This window comes from Bombina bombina, chromosome 4 (genome assembly GCF_027579735.1).
Source record: "Bombina bombina isolate aBomBom1 chromosome 4, aBomBom1.pri, whole genome shotgun sequence".
Lineage (NCBI taxonomy): Eukaryota > Metazoa > Chordata > Amphibia > Anura > Bombinatoridae > Bombina > Bombina bombina.
Window position 1 is genome coordinate 229,166,038 of NC_069502.1, and position 21,065 is coordinate 229,187,102.

The 21,065-nt window shown below is 41.1% G+C and overlaps 1 protein-coding gene across 1 annotated transcript in view; it reads right to left on the reverse strand.

Annotated features, from left to right (window-relative positions):
* The window catches only part of RNF168 (ring finger protein 168), a 150,842-nt gene that overhangs the window by 97,276 nt on the left and 32,501 nt on the right, over nt 1-21,065 (reverse strand). The window contains exon 4 of the mRNA XM_053711441.1: nt 13,312-13,499. Within this exon, the coding sequence (XP_053567416.1) occupies nt 13,312-13,499 (188 nt within the window). The remainder of the gene's footprint in view (nt 1-13,311; nt 13,500-21,065) is intronic.

The window sequence follows — 21,065 nt, forward strand, 5'->3', positions numbered from 1 at the left end:
TTACCAAAACCAGGCAAACCCCCCACCACACCTGCCAATTTCCGCCCAATATCCCTTTTAAACACAGACATCAAGTTATACGCCAAGATACTTGCCACCCGTATCAATAACATACTGCCGCCAATCGTACACATTAACCAAGCTGTATTCACCCCCCTTAGAGAAACCAAAGACAACACCACCAAAATCCTTCTTCTAATGGAATACGCCGCCACTAACGGCATACCCTCCGCATTCATCTCCATGGATGCGGAAAAAGCCTTTGATAGGCTGGATTGGCTTTTTTTTACAGACGACCCTAAAACAATTTGGCTTTGAACAATCGTTCATAGGAAAAATATTCTCCCTCTACAACCGCCCCCAGGCAAAAATCAAACTAAATGATACACTCTCCCAACCATTCGACATCACAAACGGCACACGACAGGGATGCCCTCTCTCCCCTATTTTGTTTGTCCTCGCCATGGAGGTCCTTGCCTCCTACATCAGGCACAATGAGGCTATACATGGAATCAAAATAGCACACCAAGAGTACAAAGTCACTCTGTACGCTGACTATCTCTTTCTCACCATCACACAACCCGAATTGTCACTTCCATCACTTATGCAAACCCTCCACACTTATGGCACCTTCTCCAACTTTAAAATCAACATTACAAAATCAGAATTATTGCCCATAGGGCTGCGCGAGAACGACCTGGATGCAATACGATCAATAGCCCACTTTCGCCTTCAATGCCAATCCATCAAGTATCTAGGTGTCCACATCTCCCCGCACTTACAGGTCATACTCGACTTAAATTTCAAAGCCATTTTTAACACAATAACTGCTTTACTTAGATCTTGGAGCAACAAGCCTATCTCTTGGCTGGGTAGGATCAATTCAGTGAAGATGACCCTCCTTCCCAAGTTATTATACCTCTTTCAAACCCTACCAATTCCCACCCCAAACCCCCTAATCCATAAACTTCAAAAAACTATTATCTCCTACATCTGGCAACATAAGAGACCTAGAATAGCCACTACCACATTATACCGCCCCAAGGAACTAGGCGGCCTAGGGATCCCAAACTTAATGCAATACAGACTAGCCTCCTTCTACTCCCGAATTATCCACTGGAGTAGACACTCAGAGCATAAAGAATGGGTGCTCCTCGAGCACTTACTATCCTCCACCACCCACCTGAGCAGCAAATGCTGGCTACCATCCAATAAACGAAACCTACCAATACACCTCCCAACTATAACCAAAGAGACATTCAAGATGTGGGACTCGCACATTAAACGCCAAAACCACATATCAACAATACCCTCCCCACTAACCCCTCTCAACGACAATCCCCGACCTCCCTGTTAAACTCCTCCCACAAGTAACCCAAACCCCCTATATATCCAGGGGCTTCCCTTGCCACGCAATACTTATAAACGGGAAACCCAAGACTCTACCCGAAATCATATCAACACTAGGGACCACACAATTAAACTGGTTCCAACACCAACAGCTTTCAGACTTCATTACTAAACACCCCAAGAAAACCCAACTCACACGCCCTTTAACCAGCTTCGAAAGCAGCTGTAGTAACGAAACATTGAATAAAGGCTTTCTTTCATTCACACATCGACTACTCATGCAACCGTATCAACTCTCCCTCCCCTCTTATATACAAAAGTGGGAAAAAGAGATCGGCTCCACTCAAACCCATAAAGATTGGCTGCAGATCGTTCACTATATGACAAAATCTTCATCCTCCATTTATATAATGGAGATGAACGTCAAACTTCTGTACAGATGGTATTACACCCCATACCGACTACATGCCATCCTCCCCGAGCTCTCACCAAACTGTTGGAGGGGCTGCAACGACATAGGCACCCCAACACATATATGGTGGACATGTCCTGTCGCCCAAGAGTACTGGAAATCAATCAAAGTAGAATTTGAAATTCTCTTATCAACAAATCTTGAACTAAATATCTGGTTTTTCCTTTTTAACAAGTTCACTAAAATAAAATGTAAACTAAGACTGGCATTACTAACTATTATGACAAACTCGGCAAAACGATTGATACCAAAGCACTGGAAAAACCATAGCCTCCCGTCAGTCTCAATTTGGAAAGAAACTACCTCTCAGTCCCTCAAACTAGAAAAACACCACTATAACCGCAATAAACAGACAGACGACTACCACTCCATTTGCTTCCTATGGGAAGAATACCTCAATCACACACAACCCCCACATACCACATAAGGAACCCTACAATACCTTTCCTTTACATACCTACCTTTACATTCCATTGCTTGCAAACGACAATGGACCTCTCAGCCCCAACCGACTCTCCACCTATCTTCTCGACCTTACAACCCTTCTCTTTTCTACCTGCAGGAATCATGCAACCAGACTATATTTTATACAGTTAAATACCTAATTAGATACTTTCTTTTATTTAACCAATAATTACTCTCACCGTTGTTGACCCATAAAGGGTATCTTATTTACTATAAAAGAAAAAAAAAAAGAAAAAAGGGAATTACCTTTCTCTCTGTATGTCAATTAAACTTTCTTTGTTATTCCCTTGTAACTTATAGAATTGCCAAAACAAAACAAAAGACTGATGCATATGTACCATTTTGCAAATTCTCATGTTTGTATTATTTATACGTTTTTCAATAAAGCATTTAAAACCAAAAAAAAAACAAACAAAAAAAAAAAAACAAAAAAAAAACTTTCCAAGATAGAAGCTTAATATCTATGGAAGGCATAGGTTCAAACGGAACCCCTTGAAGAACTTTAAGAACTAAGTTTAGGCTCCAAGGCGGAGCAACAGGTTTAAATACAGGCTTGATCCTGACTAAGGCCTGACTAAACGCTTGAACGTCTGGGACATCTGCCAGACGTTTGTGTAAAAGAATAGACACAGCAGATATTTGCCTTTTTAAGGAACTAGCTGATAATCCCATCTCCAATCCTTCTTGGAGAAAAGACAATATTCTAGGAATCCTAATCTTACTCCATGAGTAACCCTTGGATTCACACCAATAAAGATATTTGCGCCAAATCTTATGATAAATCTTCCTGGTGACAGGCTTTCTAGCTTGAATCAGGGTATCAATGACCGACTCAGAGAAACCACGCTTTGATAGAATCAGGCGTTCAATCTCCAAGCAGTCAGACGCAGAGAAATTAGATTTGTATGCATGAATTAGATTAGAAGGTCCTGCCTCATTGGCAGAGTCCACGGTGGAACAGATAACATGTCCACTAGGTCTGCATACCAAGTCCTGCGTGGCCAAGCAGGTGCTATCAGAATCACCGAAGCTCTCTCCTGCTTGATTCTGGCAACCAGACGTGGGAGGAGAGGAAACGGTGGAAATATATAGGCCAGATTGAAGGACCAGGGCACTGCTAGAGCATCTATCAGTACAGCCTGGGAATCCCGGGACCTGGACCCGTAACGAGGAAGTTTGGCATTCTGACGGGACGCCATTAGATCCAATTCTGGTGTGCCCCATAGCTGAGTCAGCTGGGCAAATACCTCCGGATGGAACTCCCACTCCCCCGGATGAAAAGTCTGACGACTTAGGAAATCCGCCTCCCAGTTCTCTACTCCTGGGATATGGATTGCTGAGAGATGGCAAGAGTGATCCTCCGCCCATCGGATTATTTTGGTTACCTCCATCATCGCTAGAGAACTCCTTGTTCCTCCTTGATGATTGATATAAGCTACAGTCGTGATGTTGTCCGACTGAAATCTGATGAATTTGGCCGCAGCAAGCTGAGGCCACGCCTGAAGCGCATTGAATATCGCTCTCAGTTCTAGAATGTTTATCGGGAGGAGAGTCTCCTCCCGAGACCATAAGCCCTGTGCTTTCAGGGAGTTCCAGACTGCACCCCAGCCTAGCAGGCTGGCATCTGTCGTTACTGTGAGCCACTCTGGCCTGCAGAAACACATTCCCTGAGACAGGTGGTCCTGAGAAAACCACCAGAGAAGAGAATCTCTGGTCTCCTGGTCCAGATGCAGTTGAGGAGATAAATCTGCATAATCCCCATTCCACTGTTTGAGCATGCATAGTCGCTGTGGTCTGAGGTGTAGGCGGGCAAAAGGAACTATGTTCATTGCCGCTACCATGAGTCCGATAACCTCCATACACTGAGCCACTGATGGCCGAGGAATGGAATGAAGAGCTCGGCAAGTGGTCAAGAGTTTTGATTTTCTGACCTCCGTCAGAAATATTTTCATTTCTACCGAGTCTATCAGAGTCCCTAGGAAGGAAACTCTTGTGAGAGGGAAGAGAGAACTCTTTTTTTATGTTCACCTTCCACCCATGAGATCTCAGAAAAGCCAACACGATGTCCGTGTGAGACTTGGCTAGTTGGAAGCCTGGTTAGGTCTCCAGACTGGCTTGGATTGGGCAAAATGCCCCTCTTGCTTTGCAGCAGGGGAAGCTGAAGCAGGACCACCCTTGAAGTTCCGAAAGGAACGAAAATTATTTTGTTTGGTCCTCATTTTATTTGTTTTATCCTGAGGGAGGGCATGGCTTTTCCCTCCAGTGATGTCTGAAATAATCTCTTTCAGTTCAGGCCCGAATAGGGTCTTTCCTTTGAAAGGGATGTTCAAAAGTTTAGATTTTGATGACACATCAGCCGACCAGGACTTAAGCCATAACGCCCTGCGTGCTAAAATGGCAAAACCTGAATTCTTTGCCGCTAATTTAGCCAGTTTGAAAGCTGCATCTGTAATGAAAGAATTAGCCAACTTAAGGGCCTTAATTCTATCCATAATATCCTCTAATGGAGTCTCCATCTGAAGAGCCTCTTCTAGAGCCTCGAACCAGAAAGCAGCTGCAGTAGTTACAGGAACAATGCATGCAATAGGTTGGAGAAGAAAACCTTGATGAACAAAAATTTTCTTCAGGAGACCCTCTAATTTTTTATCCATAGGATCTTTGAAAGCACAACTGTCTTCGATAGGTATAGTTGTACGCTTAGCAAGAGTAGAAATAGCTCCCTCCACCTTAGGGACCGTCTGCCACGAGTCCCGCATGGTGTCAGATATGGGAAACATATTCTTAAAAACAGGAGGGGGAGCGAACAGAATACCTAGTCTATCCCACTCCTTAGTAACAATATTCACAATCCTCTTAGGGACTGGAAAACATCAGTGTAAACAGGAACCTCTAAGTATTTGTCCATTTTACACAATTTCTCTGGGACCACTATAGGGTCACAATCATCTAGAGTCGCTAATACCTCCCTGAGCAATAAGCGGAGGTGTTCAAGCTTAAATTTAAAGGCAGTCATATCAGAATCTGTCTGAGGGAGCGTCTTTCCTGAATCAGAAATTTCTCCCTCAGATAACAAATCCCTTACCCCTACTTCAGAACATTGTGAGGATATATCGGATACGGCTACTAAAGCTTCAGACGGCTCAGCATTTGTTCTTAACCCAGAGCTGTCACGCTTTCCTTGTAAACCAGGCAGTTTAGATAAAACCTCTGTGAGGGTTGTATTCATAACTGTGGCCATGTCTTGTAAAGTAAATGAATTTGACGCACTAGAGGTACTTGGCGTCACTTGTGCGGGTGTTACTGGTTGTGACACTTGGGGAGAGCTAGATGGCAAACCCTCATTCCCTTCTGTCTGAGAATCATCTATTGCAATATTTTTAAGTGCTAAAATGTGCTCTTTATAATTTATAGACATATCAGTGCAAGTGGGACACATTCTAAGAGGGGGTTCCACAATGGCTTCTAAACACATTGAACAAGGATTTTCCTTGATGTCAGACATGTTAAACAGGCTAGTAATGCAATAAGCAAGCTTGGAGAACACTTTAATCAAAGCAAATAACGCTTAGAAAAAAACGGTACTGTGCCTTTAAGAGAAAAAACACAATTTATGCTTACCTGATAAATGTATTTCTCTTGTAGTGTAGTCAGTCCACGGGTCATCCATTACTTATGGAATATATCTCTTCCTAACAGGAAGCTGCAAGAGGATCACCCAGCAGAGCTGCTACATAGCTCCTCCCCTCACATGTCATATTCAGTCATTCGACCAAAGCAGACGAGAAAGGAGAAACCATAGGGTGCAGTGGTGACTGGAGTTTAATTAAAATTTAGATCTGCCTTAAAGACAGGGCGGGCCGTGGACTGACTACACTACAAGAGAAATAAATTTATCAGATAAGCATAAATTATGTTTTCTCTTGTTAAGTGTAGTCAGTCCACGGGTCATCCATTACTTATGGAATACCAATACCAAAGCTAAAGTACACGGATGAAGGGAGGGACAAGGCAGGAACATTAAACAGAAGGAACCACTGCCTGAAGTACCTTTCTCCCAAAAATAGCCTCCGAAGAAGCAAAAGTGTCAAATTTGTAAAATTTTGAAAAAGTGTGAAGTGAAGACCAAGTTGCAGCCTTGCAAATCTGTTCAACAGAGGCCTCATTTTTAAAGGCCCAGGTGGAAGCCACAGCTCTAGTAGAATGAGCTGTAATCCTTTCAGGAGGCTGCTGTCCAGCAGTCTCATAGGCTAAACGTATTATGCTACGAAGCCAAAAAGAGAGAGAGGTAGCCGAAGCCTTTTGACCTCTTCTCTGTCCAGAGTAAACGACAAACAGGGAAGAAGTTTGACGAAAATCTTTAGTTGCCTGCAAATAGAACTTCAGGGCACGGACTACGTCCAAATTATGCAAAAGTCGTTCCTTCTTTGAAGAAGGGTTAGGACACAGTGATGGAACAACAATCTCTTGATTGATATTCCTGTTAGTAACTACCTTAGGTAAGAACCCAGGTTTAGTACGCAGAACTACCTTGTCTGAATGAAAAATCAGATAAGGAGAATCACAATGTAAGGCAGATAACTCAGAGACTCTTCGAGCCAAGGAAATAGCCATCAAAAACAAAACCTTCCAGGATAACAGCTTGATATCAATGGAATGAAGGGGTTCAAATGGAACGCCTTGAAGAACATTAAGAACTAAGTTTAAGCTCCACGGCGGAGCAACAGTCTTAAACACAGGCTTAATCCTAGTTAAAGCCTGAACGTCTGGAACTTCAGCCAGACGTTTGTGTAGAAGAATAGACAGAGCAGAAATCTGTCCCTTTAACGAACTAGCAGATAAGCCCTTTTCTAAACCCTCTTGTAGAAAGGACAATATCCTAGGAATCCTAACCTTACTCCATGAGTAACTCTTGGATTCGAACCAATATAAATATTTACGCCATATCTTATGGTAAATTTTTCTGGTAACAGGCTTCCTAGCCTGTATTAAGGTATCAATAACCGACTCCGAGAAGCCACGCTTTGATAGAATCAAGCGTTCAATCTCCATGCAGTCAGCCTCAGAGAAATTAGATTTGGATGTTTGAAAGGACCCTGAATTAGAAGGTCCTGTCTCAGAGGCAGAGACCACGGTGGACAGGACGACATGTCCACTAGGTCTGCATACCAGGTCCTGCGTGGCCACGCAGGCGCTATCAGAATCACCGAAGCTCTCTCCTGTTTGATCTTGGCAATCAAACGAGGAAGCATCGGGAATGGTGGAAACACATAAGCCATGTTGAAGACCCAAGGGGCTGTCAGAGCATCTATCAGCACCGTTCCCGGGTCCCTGGACCTGGATCCGTAACAAGGAAGCTTGGCGTTCTGGCGAGACGCCATGAGATCCAGATCTGGTTTGCCCCAACGAAGAATCAGTTGAGCAAAGACCTCCGGTTGAAGTTCCCACTCCCCCGGATGAAAAGTCTGGCGACTTAGAAAATCCGCCTCCCAGTTCTCTACGCCTGGGATGTAAATCGCTGACAGGTGGCAAGAGTGAGACTATGCCCAGCGAATTATCTTTGAGACTTCCAACATCGCTAGGGAACTTCTGGTTCCCCCTTGATGGTTGATGTAAGCCATAGTCGTGATGTTGTCCGACTGAAATCTGATGAACCTCAGAGTTGCTAACTGAGGCCAAGCTAGGAGAGCATTGAATATTGCTCTTAATTCCAGAATATTTATTGGGAGGAGTTTCTCCTCCTGAGTCCATAATCCCTGAGCTTTCAGGGAGTTCCAGACTGCGCCCCAGCCTAGAAGGCTGGCGTCTGTTGTTACAATCGTCCAATCTGGCCTGCGAAAGGTCATCCCCTTGGACAGATGTGGCCAAGAGAGCCACCAAAGAAGAGAATCTCTGGTCTCTTGATCCAGACTTAGTAGGGGGGACAAATCTGAGTAATCCCCGTTCCACTGACTTAGCATGCACAATTGCAGCGGTCTGAGATGCAGGCGCGCAAATGGTACTATGTCCATTGCTGCTACCATTAAGCCGATCACTTCCATGCACTGAGCTACTGACGGGTGTGGAATGGAATGAAGGACACAGCAAGCATTTAGAAGTTTTGATAACCTGGCCTCTGTCAGGTAAATTTTCATCTCTACAGAATCTATAAGAGTCCCTAGAAAGGGAACTCTTGTAAGTGGTAATAGAGAACTCTTTTCCACGTTCACCTTCCACCCATGCGACCTCAGAAATGCCAGAACTATCTCTGTATGAGACTTGGCAGTTTGAAAACTTGACGCTTGTATCAGAATGTCGTCTAGGTACGGAGTCACCGCTATGCCTCGCGGTCTTAGTACCGCCAGAAGTGAGCCCAGAACTTTTGTAAAGATTCTTGGAGCCATAGCTAATCCGAAGGGAAGAGCTACAAACTGGTAATGCCTGTCTAGGAAAGCAAATCTTAGGTACCGATAATGATCCTTGTGAATCGGTATGTGAAGGTAGGCATCCTTTAAATCCACTGTGGTCATGTACTGACCCTCTTGGATCATGGGAAGGATGGTTCGAATAGTTTCCATTTTGAATGATGGAACTCTTAGAAATTTGTTTAGGATTTTTAAGTCCAAGATTGGTCTGAAGGTTCCCTCTTTCTTGGGAACCACAAATAGATTTGAATAGAATCCCTGCCCGTGTTCCGTCCGCGGAACTGGGTGGATCATCCCCATTAGTAAAAGGTCTTGTACACAGCGTAGAAACGCCTCTTTCTTTATTTGGTTTGCTGATAACCTTGAAAGATGAAATCTCCCTCGTGGAGGAGAAGTTTTGAAGTCCAGGAGATATCCCTGAGATATGATCTCCAACGCCCAGGGATCCTGGACATCTCTTGCCCAAGCCTGGGCGAAGAGAGAAAGTCTGCCCCCCACTAGATCCGTTTCCGGATAGGGGGCCCTCTCTTCATGCTGTCTTGGGGGCAGCAGCAGGTTTCTTGGCCTGTATGCCCTTGTTCCAGGACTGGTTAACTTTCCAGCCCTGCCTGTAACGAGCAACAGCTCCTTCCTGTTTTGGAGCGGAGGAAGTTGATGCTGCTCCAGCCTTGAAGTTACGAAAGGCACGAAAATTAGACTGTTTAGCCTTTGATTTGGCCCTGTCCTGAGGTAGAGCATGGCCCTTACCTCCCGTAATGTCAGCTATAATTTCTTTCAAGCCGGGCCCGAATAAGGTCTGCCCTTTGAAAGGAATATTAAGCAATTTAGATTTAGAAGTCACGTCAGCTGACCAGGATTTAAGCCATAGCGCTCTGCGCGCTTGGATGGCGAATCCGGAGTTCTTAGGCGTAAGTTTGGTTAAATGTACGACGGCATCAGAAACAAATGCGTTAGCTAGCTTAAGTGCTTTAAGCTTGTTCATAATTTCATCCAATGGAGCTGTGCGAATGGCCTCTTCAAGAGACTTAAACCAGAATGCCGCTGCAGCAGTGACAGGCGCAATGCATGCAAGGGGCTGTAAGATAAAACCTTGTTGAACAAACATTTTCTTAAGGTAACCCTCTAATTTCTTATCCATTGGATCTGAAAAGGCACAACTATCCTCCACCGGGATAGTGGTACGCTTAGCTAAAGTAGAAACTGCTCCCTCCACCTTAGGGACCGTCTGCCATAAGTCTCGTGTGGTGGCGTCTATAGGAAACATTTTCCTAAATATGGGAGGAGGGGAAAAGGGCACACCAGGTCTATCCCACTCCTTGCTAATAATCTCTGTAAGCCTTTTAGGTATAGGAAACACGTCAGTACACACCGGTACCGCATAGTATCTATCCAACCTACATAATTTTTCTGGAATTGCAACCGTGTTACAATCATTCAGAGCCGCTAATACATCCCCTAGCAATATGCGGAGGTTCTCAAGCTTAAATTTAAAATTAGAAATCTCTGAATTCAGTCTCCCTGGATAAGATCCGTCACCCACAGAATGAAGCTCTCCGTCTTCACGTTCTGCAAACTGTGACGCAGTATCTGACATGGCTCTCACCTCATCCGCACGCTCTGTCCTTAACCCAGAGCTATCGCGCTTGCCTCTTAATTCTGGCAATTTAGATAATACTTCTGTCATAACAGTAGCCATGTCTTGCAAAGTGATTTGTAAGGGCCTCCCTGATGTACTTGGCGCCACAAAATCACGCACCTCCTGAGCGGGAGGCGAAGGTACGGACACGTAAGGAGAGTTAGTCGGCATAACTTCCCCCTCGTTGTCTGGTGATAATTTCTTTACATGTAAAGATTGACTTTTATTTAAAGTAGCATCAATGCAATTAGTACATAAATTTCTATTGGGCTCCACATTGGCCTTTAAACATAGTGAACAAAGAGATTCATCTGTGTCAGACATGTTTAAACAGACTAGCAATGAGACTAGCAAGCTTGGAAATACTTTTCTAAATAAATTTACAAGCAATATAAAAACACGCTACTGTGTCTTTAAGAAGCACAAAAAGCTGTCACAGTTGAAATAACAATGAACCAAAATAGTTATAGCAACCAATTTTTCACAGTAAATGTATTAAGTTAGCAAAGGATTGCACCCACCAGCAAATGGATGATTAACCCCTTAATACCCAAAAACGGATTAACAATTTAATAATTAACGTTTTTCTCACAGTCAAAACACACTGTCACAGGTCTCTGTGACTGATTACCTCCCTCAAAATGAATTTAGAAGACCCCTGAGCTCTGTAGAGACGATCTGGATCATGGAGGATGAAGTAGACAGATTGTGACTGAATTTTTACTGCGCAAAAAAGCGCTAAAATAGGCCCCTCCCACTCATATTACAACAGTGGGGAAGCTCAGAAAACTGTTTCTATGCAGAAAACAAAGATGGCCATGTGGTAAAAATCATGCCCCATAAGTTTTATCACCAAGTACCTCACAAAAAACGATTAACATGCCAGTAAACGTTTTAAACATACATTTGAAAAGTTATGAAGTGTTATTAATAAGCCTGCTACCAGTCGCTTTCACTGCAGTTAAGGGTCATACATTATTTCAGTATTAACAGTATTTTCAGAGTCAATTCCATTCCTTAGAAAAATACATTCAGTGTACACACACTCATCAGCCTAATACCAGTCGCTATCACTGCATTTAAGGCTGAACTTACTTTACATTGGTATCAGCAGTATTTTCTCAGTCAATTCCATTCCTCAGAAAAATAATTACTGCACATACCTCATTTGCAGGGGGGCCCTGCATGCTATTCCCCTTCTCTGAAGTTACCTCACTCCTCAGATGAGAACAGCCAGTGGATCTTAGTTACGTCTGCTAAGATCTTAGAAAACGCAGGCAGATTCTTCTTCTAATGCTGCCTGAGAATAAACAGCACACTCCGGTGCCATTTAAAATAACAAACTTTTGATTGTAGAAATAAACTAAGTTAAAAAACACCACAGACCTCTCACAGCGACCTATCTAGTTAGGCTGCAAGAGAATGACTGAATATGACATGTGAGGGGAGGAGCTATGTAGCAGCTCTGCTGGGTGATCCTCTTGCAGCTTCCTGTTAGGAAGAGATATATTCCATAAGTAATGGATGACCCGTGGACTGACTACACTTAACAAGAGAAAAAGCTGCACAAACTCTGCAAAACAGTGTAAAAAAAGCAGTAAACTCTACGAAATTTTTACAGTAGCATCATAAAGCCTTAGTAACTTTGCACAGCTATGCAAATAAACAATTAACCCCTTAATGTAAAAACCAGATTGACAAAACGTCAAAAACCGGTAAAAAATGTTCAGCACCTTGCCACAGCTCTGCTGTGGCGCCTACCTGCCCTTTAGGAACGATTTGTGGGGAAAAATCTTCTTTAAAGCCCTCAAACACAGTAGGAACCTCTGGAGAAGCAGCTGGATGTCTCTGAGGAAAAGAAACTGCGCAACTGAGGCGCGAAAATAGGCCCCTCCCACCGATGTTATGGGGCCTAAAAGAAACACAACAGAGTGTTTCTCAAACTAGCAATGTGGGTTAATAACCCTTAAACAAGCCACAATGACCCCTTAAAGTCCCTCAAAAAACGTTATATTTGCAATAAAAACAAACGTTTTTTCCTATCAGTGTCACCAGTAACTAATGAGCCCTTTATGCAAGCTGGGATTCCTACTAAGTATCTGAATACAGCTTACCCTTCCCTCATGGGGATATTGCCAGCCTTTTCTAGAATTATCAGTGTCTGTCTAGAAAAAAATAGACTGAACATACTTCAATGCAGTTTAGCCTGCAAACCGTTCCCCCAACTGAAGTTTTCCTGTACTCTTCAGCCCTTGTGAGAACAGCAGTGGATCTTAGTTACAAAGTGCTAAGATCATCATCCTCCTTGCAGAAATATTCATCCCTTTTCTGCCAGAGAGTAAATAGTACACACCGGTACCATTTAAAATAAACTTTTGCTTGAGAAAATAAAAACTAACATTTTTGTCACCACACTCACTTTACCCTTCCTAGTACTTAGAGTAGGCAAAGAGAATGACTGGGGGTGGAGCTAAGGGAGGAGCTATATAGACAGCTCTGCTGTGGGTGCTCTCTTTGCCACTTCCTGTAGGGAAGGAGAATATCCCACAAGTATGGATGAATCCGTGGACTCGATACATCTTACAAGAGAAAATATTTTTTATACCCAATACACTTCTCTTGCTTTTATACTGCCCTCTCCAATACTAGTAACCTTAATGTATTTGTATTCCAGACAAGGGTTAACTATGCTTCTTTTTGCAAAAAACAAGTTTATACTAAAAAATTATAAAAATATAAAACGTTTATAGCCTATTTTCTAAATATTTATTTTCTATAATTTAATGTTTATGCACATCGTTATAGTGTAATGTTTATAAACAGCCAGGTGCAGACTTAGCTACCGCACACCCACAAATGCAGATATAGATATTTGTGTGCTGCACTTTTACTAAAATAAATCTGACACTGAAATGAGACAAATACTGCAAAAAGCAAGTCATTTTCAACATTTGTTTCACCAACAAATTCCAAAATAATGCACATACCTAATACTTACTAGATCACTGCTGATTATTCTTGCTAGCTCCTCATCTCGTCTCAGCTGCTCTTCCATCTGTCTATGCTTAGCTTCCATCCTCCTCTGTTGCTCCTCTTCATCTGCAAGCAGCTTCTGGATATACTCTTCACTTGCCTTCCTCTCTGCCTCTTCTTGAGCCAAACGTTCTCTCTCAATCTGAAATATTGATGAATGCATCAAAATTCAAGACCAAGTCAACAGAGACAGATTTGCTGTACATTCGACTATGTAATTTAACATTTTCCAGACTGATATCTTAGTGATATCCCAAAATACAATCCTAAAACAATATAAGATATTTCCAACATTAATTTTTTTTTTTTTAAATATGTTCCAAATCTTTATGTGTCTTAAAAATGTAAAAAAAACATCATAGCTTTACTGTTTATATATTAAAAAACAATATGTTCTCTATATCCATAGAAGGAACGAACTTAGAAAGGTACTATCAGTGAGCCATCAAGGTGCAGTAATAATAGTCAGGAGCTGCATACACTGCAGCTCAAAACCATGGATGCTCTACGAATGCTATCTGGTGCCAGCTTTCTCTGTTCTTCATAGAATATCCTTTTATGTCACGCAAATGGACAGCAAGATATCAGTGTTTCAAATTACTTTTTGTAGCTACTTCTCACACTGACATTTAAATGTGTACAGTTTTGCGCAACACTTACACGGGGCTGCAAGCACACTAGCTGTTAACAAGCACATAAAAAGTATATGATAACAACCATTTAGGAAAATGGACTCTTTAGCGTTTAATTTATTTTTTTTCTTTCTCTTCTTCAATACTTTATGAAGAGAAACTTGAAATACAACAGCAAATATTTTCAAAGCATACATCCATAGGTTACAGAAGTAGACAAGAAAAACATCACAATCAATAGTTTTCCGTTAACATGTCAAAGCCATTGTGTAATAAAAAATATTTCTCCTATCTATTGTATCCAATTTCCTTTATATTTTTCCTTTTATACGATTATAAGTTTCCAAGTTCTCTATTATCTCCATTTTCTTTTCCCCTTAACAAATTACTTTATTAACCTTCCTAGCCTAACAAACTAACCCAACTTGTATTTCCTATGTAGCAAGTGATGTTACGTTAAGCAATGCACATTATGTGAAACACCAATTCCCTCTCAATTGTTTCTAGTATATAGGAAGCTGTTGCAAAAGGTGTCACCATTTGTTTCTGTATATTAGCAGGTAAAGTGAGAATAAACATTTCCTATTTCTTGAAGAACTGTTTGATATGAATTGACACTTCACCCTTAACATCTGCAAGCTTAAGTTGTTGTAAGGTGGGAGCTTTATCACACAGCCATAGCTTCAATATAAGTTTCCTTGTCATCAACAATATATTGTTAATCAGTCTGCTACTGTCTGCTCCCTCTTCCCCTCCCATTAGTAGCAAAATATTCTCCCAAGTAAGCTTAACCTTTTGTTTCGTAACTAATCCTATCCAATATTCAGTCAGCTTCCAAAACCTCACCAGTTTAGGACAGCGCCAGAATAAATGTGTAAAGGTTGGATCTGTATGTAAACACTTTTTTACACACATTTACCTTTGGACCCGTCCATTAGGAACACTGCAGCGGGGTAATATATGCCCTGTGTAACAGCTTATATTGGGTCTCTCTAAGATCTGCTGAAATAGTGGCAGCCCTAATTCTTTCAAAACTCAGGACAATATCCTCTTTCTGCAGAACTAATTGATCTTCTCTCCATTGCTGTACCACTTTGTTTAAAGCTATGTCCGATCTGGCCGTTACTAAAAATTGTACTGAAATTATATAGATCTGTAACCCTGTTTTCCCAAGGAGTACAGCGTATCCCAGTTGGAGTTATCCCAAATGGTGTCATCTAATCTGATGAGTTGGTTGGTGTAATGCTCAAGTTGCAAGTAGGCAAAATATTGCCTCTGAGGAATCTGGTACTTCTAAGTTGATCAAAGGTCATAATAAATGTATTTACTTTATCTAGCAGCTGGCCTACTAGCACAAGACCGCGTGCGTCCCACTGTTTATATGGTCCTCCCGTCAAACCAGGAATAAACTCCATGTTACCTCTAATCGGTTTGAGTTTGGTTCCTGATCCCCTATCCCCCCCATTCCTTGACATTATGTTTTATATTCTTTGGGAGTTGTGTTATATTAAGGAAGGGGAGCGATTTCAATGCTATAGCTGATGCCCTTCCTCCAGTTCTGGAAGCGTGAAGTTACTCTGTCCAGTCAACCAATCTAAAACTATTTTAGAGAGTGCTGCCCAATTATACCATCTTATGTGTGGTAACTTAAGCCCTCCCTGGTGAGTATGATTGAACAATTTATATAGACCTATTCTTTGGCTTTCTGTGGCAGAATAAAAAGAAGAGTATGCCGGGTGTATTGTTTTAACATCTCTCTGATTTAGGAGGTGCATCCATTTTCTTAGTGTCTCTTCTGTTTTCCGGACTACAGGGGTCACGTTAAGTGGATACCACAAGAAGGGATTTGCTGCTATTTTAATGCCCAGCTATCTAAATGATCAAATTACTATTTGAAACTGAGTATCTAAAGACTCCTTTTTTGTTCGATGAAGCCAAAGGAGTTACGATTTTTCCACGTTTATCCTAAACCTAGAAAAACTACCAAAGCTCTCTATGTCTTTCATTATAGCTGGAACAGCTGATTCAGGATCTTTAACAAATAGCAGCATGTCGTCCGCATATAGTGATACTTTTACGTTTGAGGAGTATAGTGGGATGCCCTCCAATAACTTCCTTAGATGAATAGCTAATGGTTCTACTGCCAGGTCAAACAATAAGGGCGACAATGGGCAAACCTGTTGAGTGCCTCTCTCAAGACTAAACGGTAATGAAGTTTGCCTATTTACTATTAGTGAGGCCTGTGGGTTACTATATAATTTTTGTAGCAAACATAGAAAACTCCCCCGGAAGCCAAATTTTTGAGGGTGTCAAACAGAGAGGGACATTCAACTCTGTTGAACGCCTTCTCCGCATCTAATGACAGGAGACAGGCGTCCGAAAGTTCCGCCTCCCTTCCCTCTTTACGAATAGTCCAATAGTGAGTAATAGTTGATAATACTTTCCTAATATTAGTGACAAACCCCCGTTTGATCTGGGTGCACTACATGTGGGAGTATAATTGCTAATCTATTTGCCATTATCTTAGTCAATAATTTATAGTCACTGTTTAACAGTGAGATTGGCCTATAGGAGCCTGGTAGCTCCTGATCCTTCTCCGGTTTGGGTATCAGACAAATGTGTGCATCTGTAAACAATGTGCTTGGTGTATTCTCTGTGTTAAGATATTGATTATACAGGTGTAAGTACTGGTGTGACTTCATGCAGTAACAACCTGTAATACTCAATAGGGAGTCCATCTGGTCCAGATGACTTACCTCCCGGGGAGTTTTTAATGGCTTGTTTAATTTCATTTATTTCTATGGGTGCGCTCATTTGATCTGCCTGGTCTTGCGTAATACATGGTAGACTTATATTTTCCCAGAAATGATTCTGTGCTAGTACATTTATGTTTTGTTTTTGATATAAGGTTTGGTAGTAATCTCTTAGGACATTTGAAATTTCTGGTGTGGTTAAAGGACAATTATAAACTCTTTTTTTTTTTTGCATAAATGTTTTGTAGATCTATTTATAAAGCCCATAAAGTTTTTTTTTTTTTTTAAATGTATAATTTTGCTTATTTTTAAAGAACATTGCTCTGATTTTCAGACTCCTAACCAAGCCCCAAAGTTTTATTTGAATACCGTCAGCTACCTTCTCCAGCTTGCTTCTGTTTGTGTAAAGGGTCTTTTCATATGCAAAAGAAGGGGGGGGGGGGAGTGTCTTATTTCCCACTTGCAGTGGGCTTTCCAACTGCCTTTTCAACAGAGCTAAACTGAAAGCTTCTAAGTACGTTTTTAAACCATTTTATACTGGATTTTTATATCAGTATCTGTGCATCTTATTCTTTATAGTAGTGTCTATTACATGCAGTTATATGAAAATGAGTGTATACTGTCTGTCCCTTTAACGCTCTTTTGCCATTTATGCGCAGAGCCTGAATATATGTTTTTGGCGAGTATGTTCTTGCTACATTAGCCAGCATTTTGCCCAACTTATTTCCTAATCTGTAGAACACTCCCTGCCTGTGCGTGAGATATGTTTCCTCTAGTGTTTGTAAATATGTGTGTCTCTTTTTTTTAGTATAATATGATGTCCTAGTTTCGTTTGTGGGATGCTTTAACTATTCACAATAAGTAGTAGTTACCTGATCAGTCAAAAGAGTCAATGTTTGTTTTTTCTTTCTACAGTGATTTGCTGTGTATGATGTGATGTCTTCCCTCATAACCGCCTTAGAGGCATGCCAAAACAGGTCTCCTCTCCACCGATCCCCTTCATTGTGCATTATATAATCATTCCACGCTGTCTGCAAGTGATAATTAAAAAGGTAGACTGTGCGACAAGAACATGCGGAATCTCCAGTGTTTTTTTGTCTCTTATCTGTGGTTTTCCCTATGGTTATCCATATTGGAGCATGGTCAGATATAACTACTGTGGAAATGTCTATATCTAGTACACTTGTATCAACCATTGGGGAAGTTAGAAAATAACCTATCCTTGATAATGTATGGCAAGTTTTAGACATGCAAGTGTAGTATTGTCCGGACTTCTCACTCTCCAGCTATCAATTTAAAGGTTTGCTTAAAATAAAAAAATTGTCTTTTGGTCTGTGTGTATGTTTTTGCACTTTTTCTTTTTCCCTTTCTCTGCCTTGTTGGGGTCTTTAAACTGATTCAAGGGAATATCTTGTGCTATATTAAAGTCTCCCCCAACTATTATAGGTGCGTCTGCCGCTGCTAATATTCTATCTTGCAAATGTTGCCAAAACTCTTTCTTACGATTATTGGGACAATATATGTTACACAAATGATATCCATTACCCAAAAATACTATTTCTATCATAATATATCTTCCCTCTCCATCTATTATTTACTTCCTAATGGTTATGTTTAACCCCTTTCTAATTAACACTGCTACTCCTTCCCCCCCCCCAGTATCAGGTGTGTATATTGTTTTCTCCACCCATTCTCTCTTTATCTTATCATGCACAGCCTCTGTGAGGTGCGTCTCCTGCAAGAGGGCGATATCTACCTGCATTGCCCTCAACCGTGTTAATATAATAGATCTTTTTGCTGGAGACTTAATCCCACCCACATTCCATGATACAATCTTCAACCTACCATTACTACCCATTCAATATTTTAAACAGATAAACAAAACAAGTTATGCAGTCAAAATCCCCCAGAATAATCATCTGTATTAGCATACAGTGCACCACATTTACATAAAAAAAAAAAAAAAAACATGTACGATATATACTTAATTTACCACAAAGTGCAATTTCAAAAGTCCCAGATCTAATATCTCTGCCCAAGTTTTCCATGTATATTTCAGCAGTTCAGCTGATGATGATGCAGGGCAATTAGTTTTACTATTTCATATTTTATGGGTTTCGTGTCTTCAGGAAATACCATAACCATAAAACTACCAATAATACAATAAACTGTAGTAACAACTTTAAACTTATCAGTCCAGAGCTAAGCCCAGGGCCATTCTTTGCACTCCTTTTGACCATCTGGTATAATCTCTTTTCTTGGTTCATTGTAGTTCCATTTTTTCTCTTCACTCCATGTGTGGAGCCTTTACTTCTCCATTAATTATTAAGATTCTTTAAAGATGTTATGACTTATTCAGATGCCTTGATTCTCTTTTTAGCTGTTCCTCTCTGTTCATGAATAGTTGCAGTTCTTTAGGGGAAGCAAAGAATCTTGGTCCACTAGATGTCTGTAATCTAAGCTGTGCAGGATATAGTATGGCAACTCTGCGTCATTCCCCATACAATTTGTTGCAGTATGGGGCAAACTCCTTTCGCTTGCGTGCAACCTCTGTGGAGAAATCTTGAAAAATGTACAATTTTTTATCCAGGTATTTCAGTTCTTTTACTCAACGATAAGCTTGCAAAATTGCTGTTTTTGCTCGGTAATTGAGCAATTTAAATATTACTTGTCTAGGGCTGTTGCGGTCTATTTGTGATCGCTCTGCTCCTATTCTATGTACTCTTTCCATGACTATCGGCATGTTTCCCAGGGGGATATCCAGCATTTTTGGCAGCTGAAGCTATACAAAGTCCATAAGGATCTTTACTCAAGACAGACTCTGGAAGACCCACCAGTGTCCGAATTGTTGCGGCGGGAGAGGTTTTCAAGATCTTCTACTTTATCTGTGAGAATTTTAACCTGTCTGTTCAGTCTCTGCACTGTGGCCTGATTGTCATTTGTCCTGTCTTTTATATCAGAGATACATTGCTCTGCCTGCCCCAGGTGCTGAGAAAACTGCTTAAAGGGACACTGAACCCAAATGTTTTCTTTCGTGATTCAGATAGAGCATGCAATTTTAAGCAACTTTCTAATTTACTCCTATTATCAAATGTTCTTCATTCTCTTGGTATGTTTATTTGAAAAGCAAGAATGTAAGTTTAGATGCCAGTCCATTTTTGGTGAACAACCTGTGTTGTCCTTGCCGATTGGACAGCACCAAAAACAAGTTCTGCCCATGTACCTGTCCATGGTACTGAACCAAACATTGGCTGGCTCCTTAGCTTCGATGCCTTTTTCAAATAAAGATAGCAAGAGAACGAACAAAAATTGATAATAGAAGTAAATTAGAGAGTTGCTTAAAATTACATGCTCTATCTGAATCATGAAAGGAAAAATTTGGGTTCAGTATCCCTTTAACTTCTGATGCTAAAGCCTCTACACCAGTCTACAGTTGGTCCATTTTGGGGAAAAATAGGGGTGTCATTTGTGCTACAATGGGGTGTGTTGCTTTTGTTGATATTTCTTCTACCGTGGGAGGACGCGGACTAATCTGTGCTTCTACTATGTGCTTTGTTTGTTTTTTTTCAGCATTTTTAGATTTGGTAGTCATGGCTGTTCTGCAGCTCTTTGGTGAGCTTGCAAACTTTCATATAGACACCCAGTCAAAATAGTGATATTAGGGCCGTGGCCTTTAAATTAATATAGCTTACGCAACAGCGCAGTGGAGTGAAACTTTGCAGAATCTGTTATAAAAACGTCTATATATTATTTAAATCCTTATGTCCTTATTCCTTTAATTGTCCTTGCTAGACGATTAGTGCAGTTTTTATGTTAGTGTCCGTCTTGCCAGCGCTGTTGCTTCTTATCCGTATCAATTGCCAAGGCAATGTATGGTAATAACAACAAGCTAATCTCTCAGCAGGCCAAAGATTCTCTCTCTTAGGTGACAATAGTATAGCTGACTGTTTATTTTCCTCCAAGTTAGTTGCTCAGATATGTTATTTTAACAAGTGATGTGTCTCAGTGCTGCATGTGGTCTTACCCAAGATCAGAGGATTGCTTGCCTCCCTCAACTTCATCTGCTCTCTCACAGCGCTTCTCCCCACTGTTTCAAAGTTCACTGTGCAAATTCTGGTGCATAGCTGGCCATGATGTCTCTGCCAAGATGACGCAACTTTTTGCCAGCTTAGAATCTTGAGAGAATTGTTACTAGGGGAAATATGACGTATATATTATCATACTATGTTTGTGAATAAGATACGTTTACATATCTTAACAGAATGTTATTTGTTTGGTTTATTTCAGTTGTTTAGAATGGTTCGGCACTATGTATGTCATACG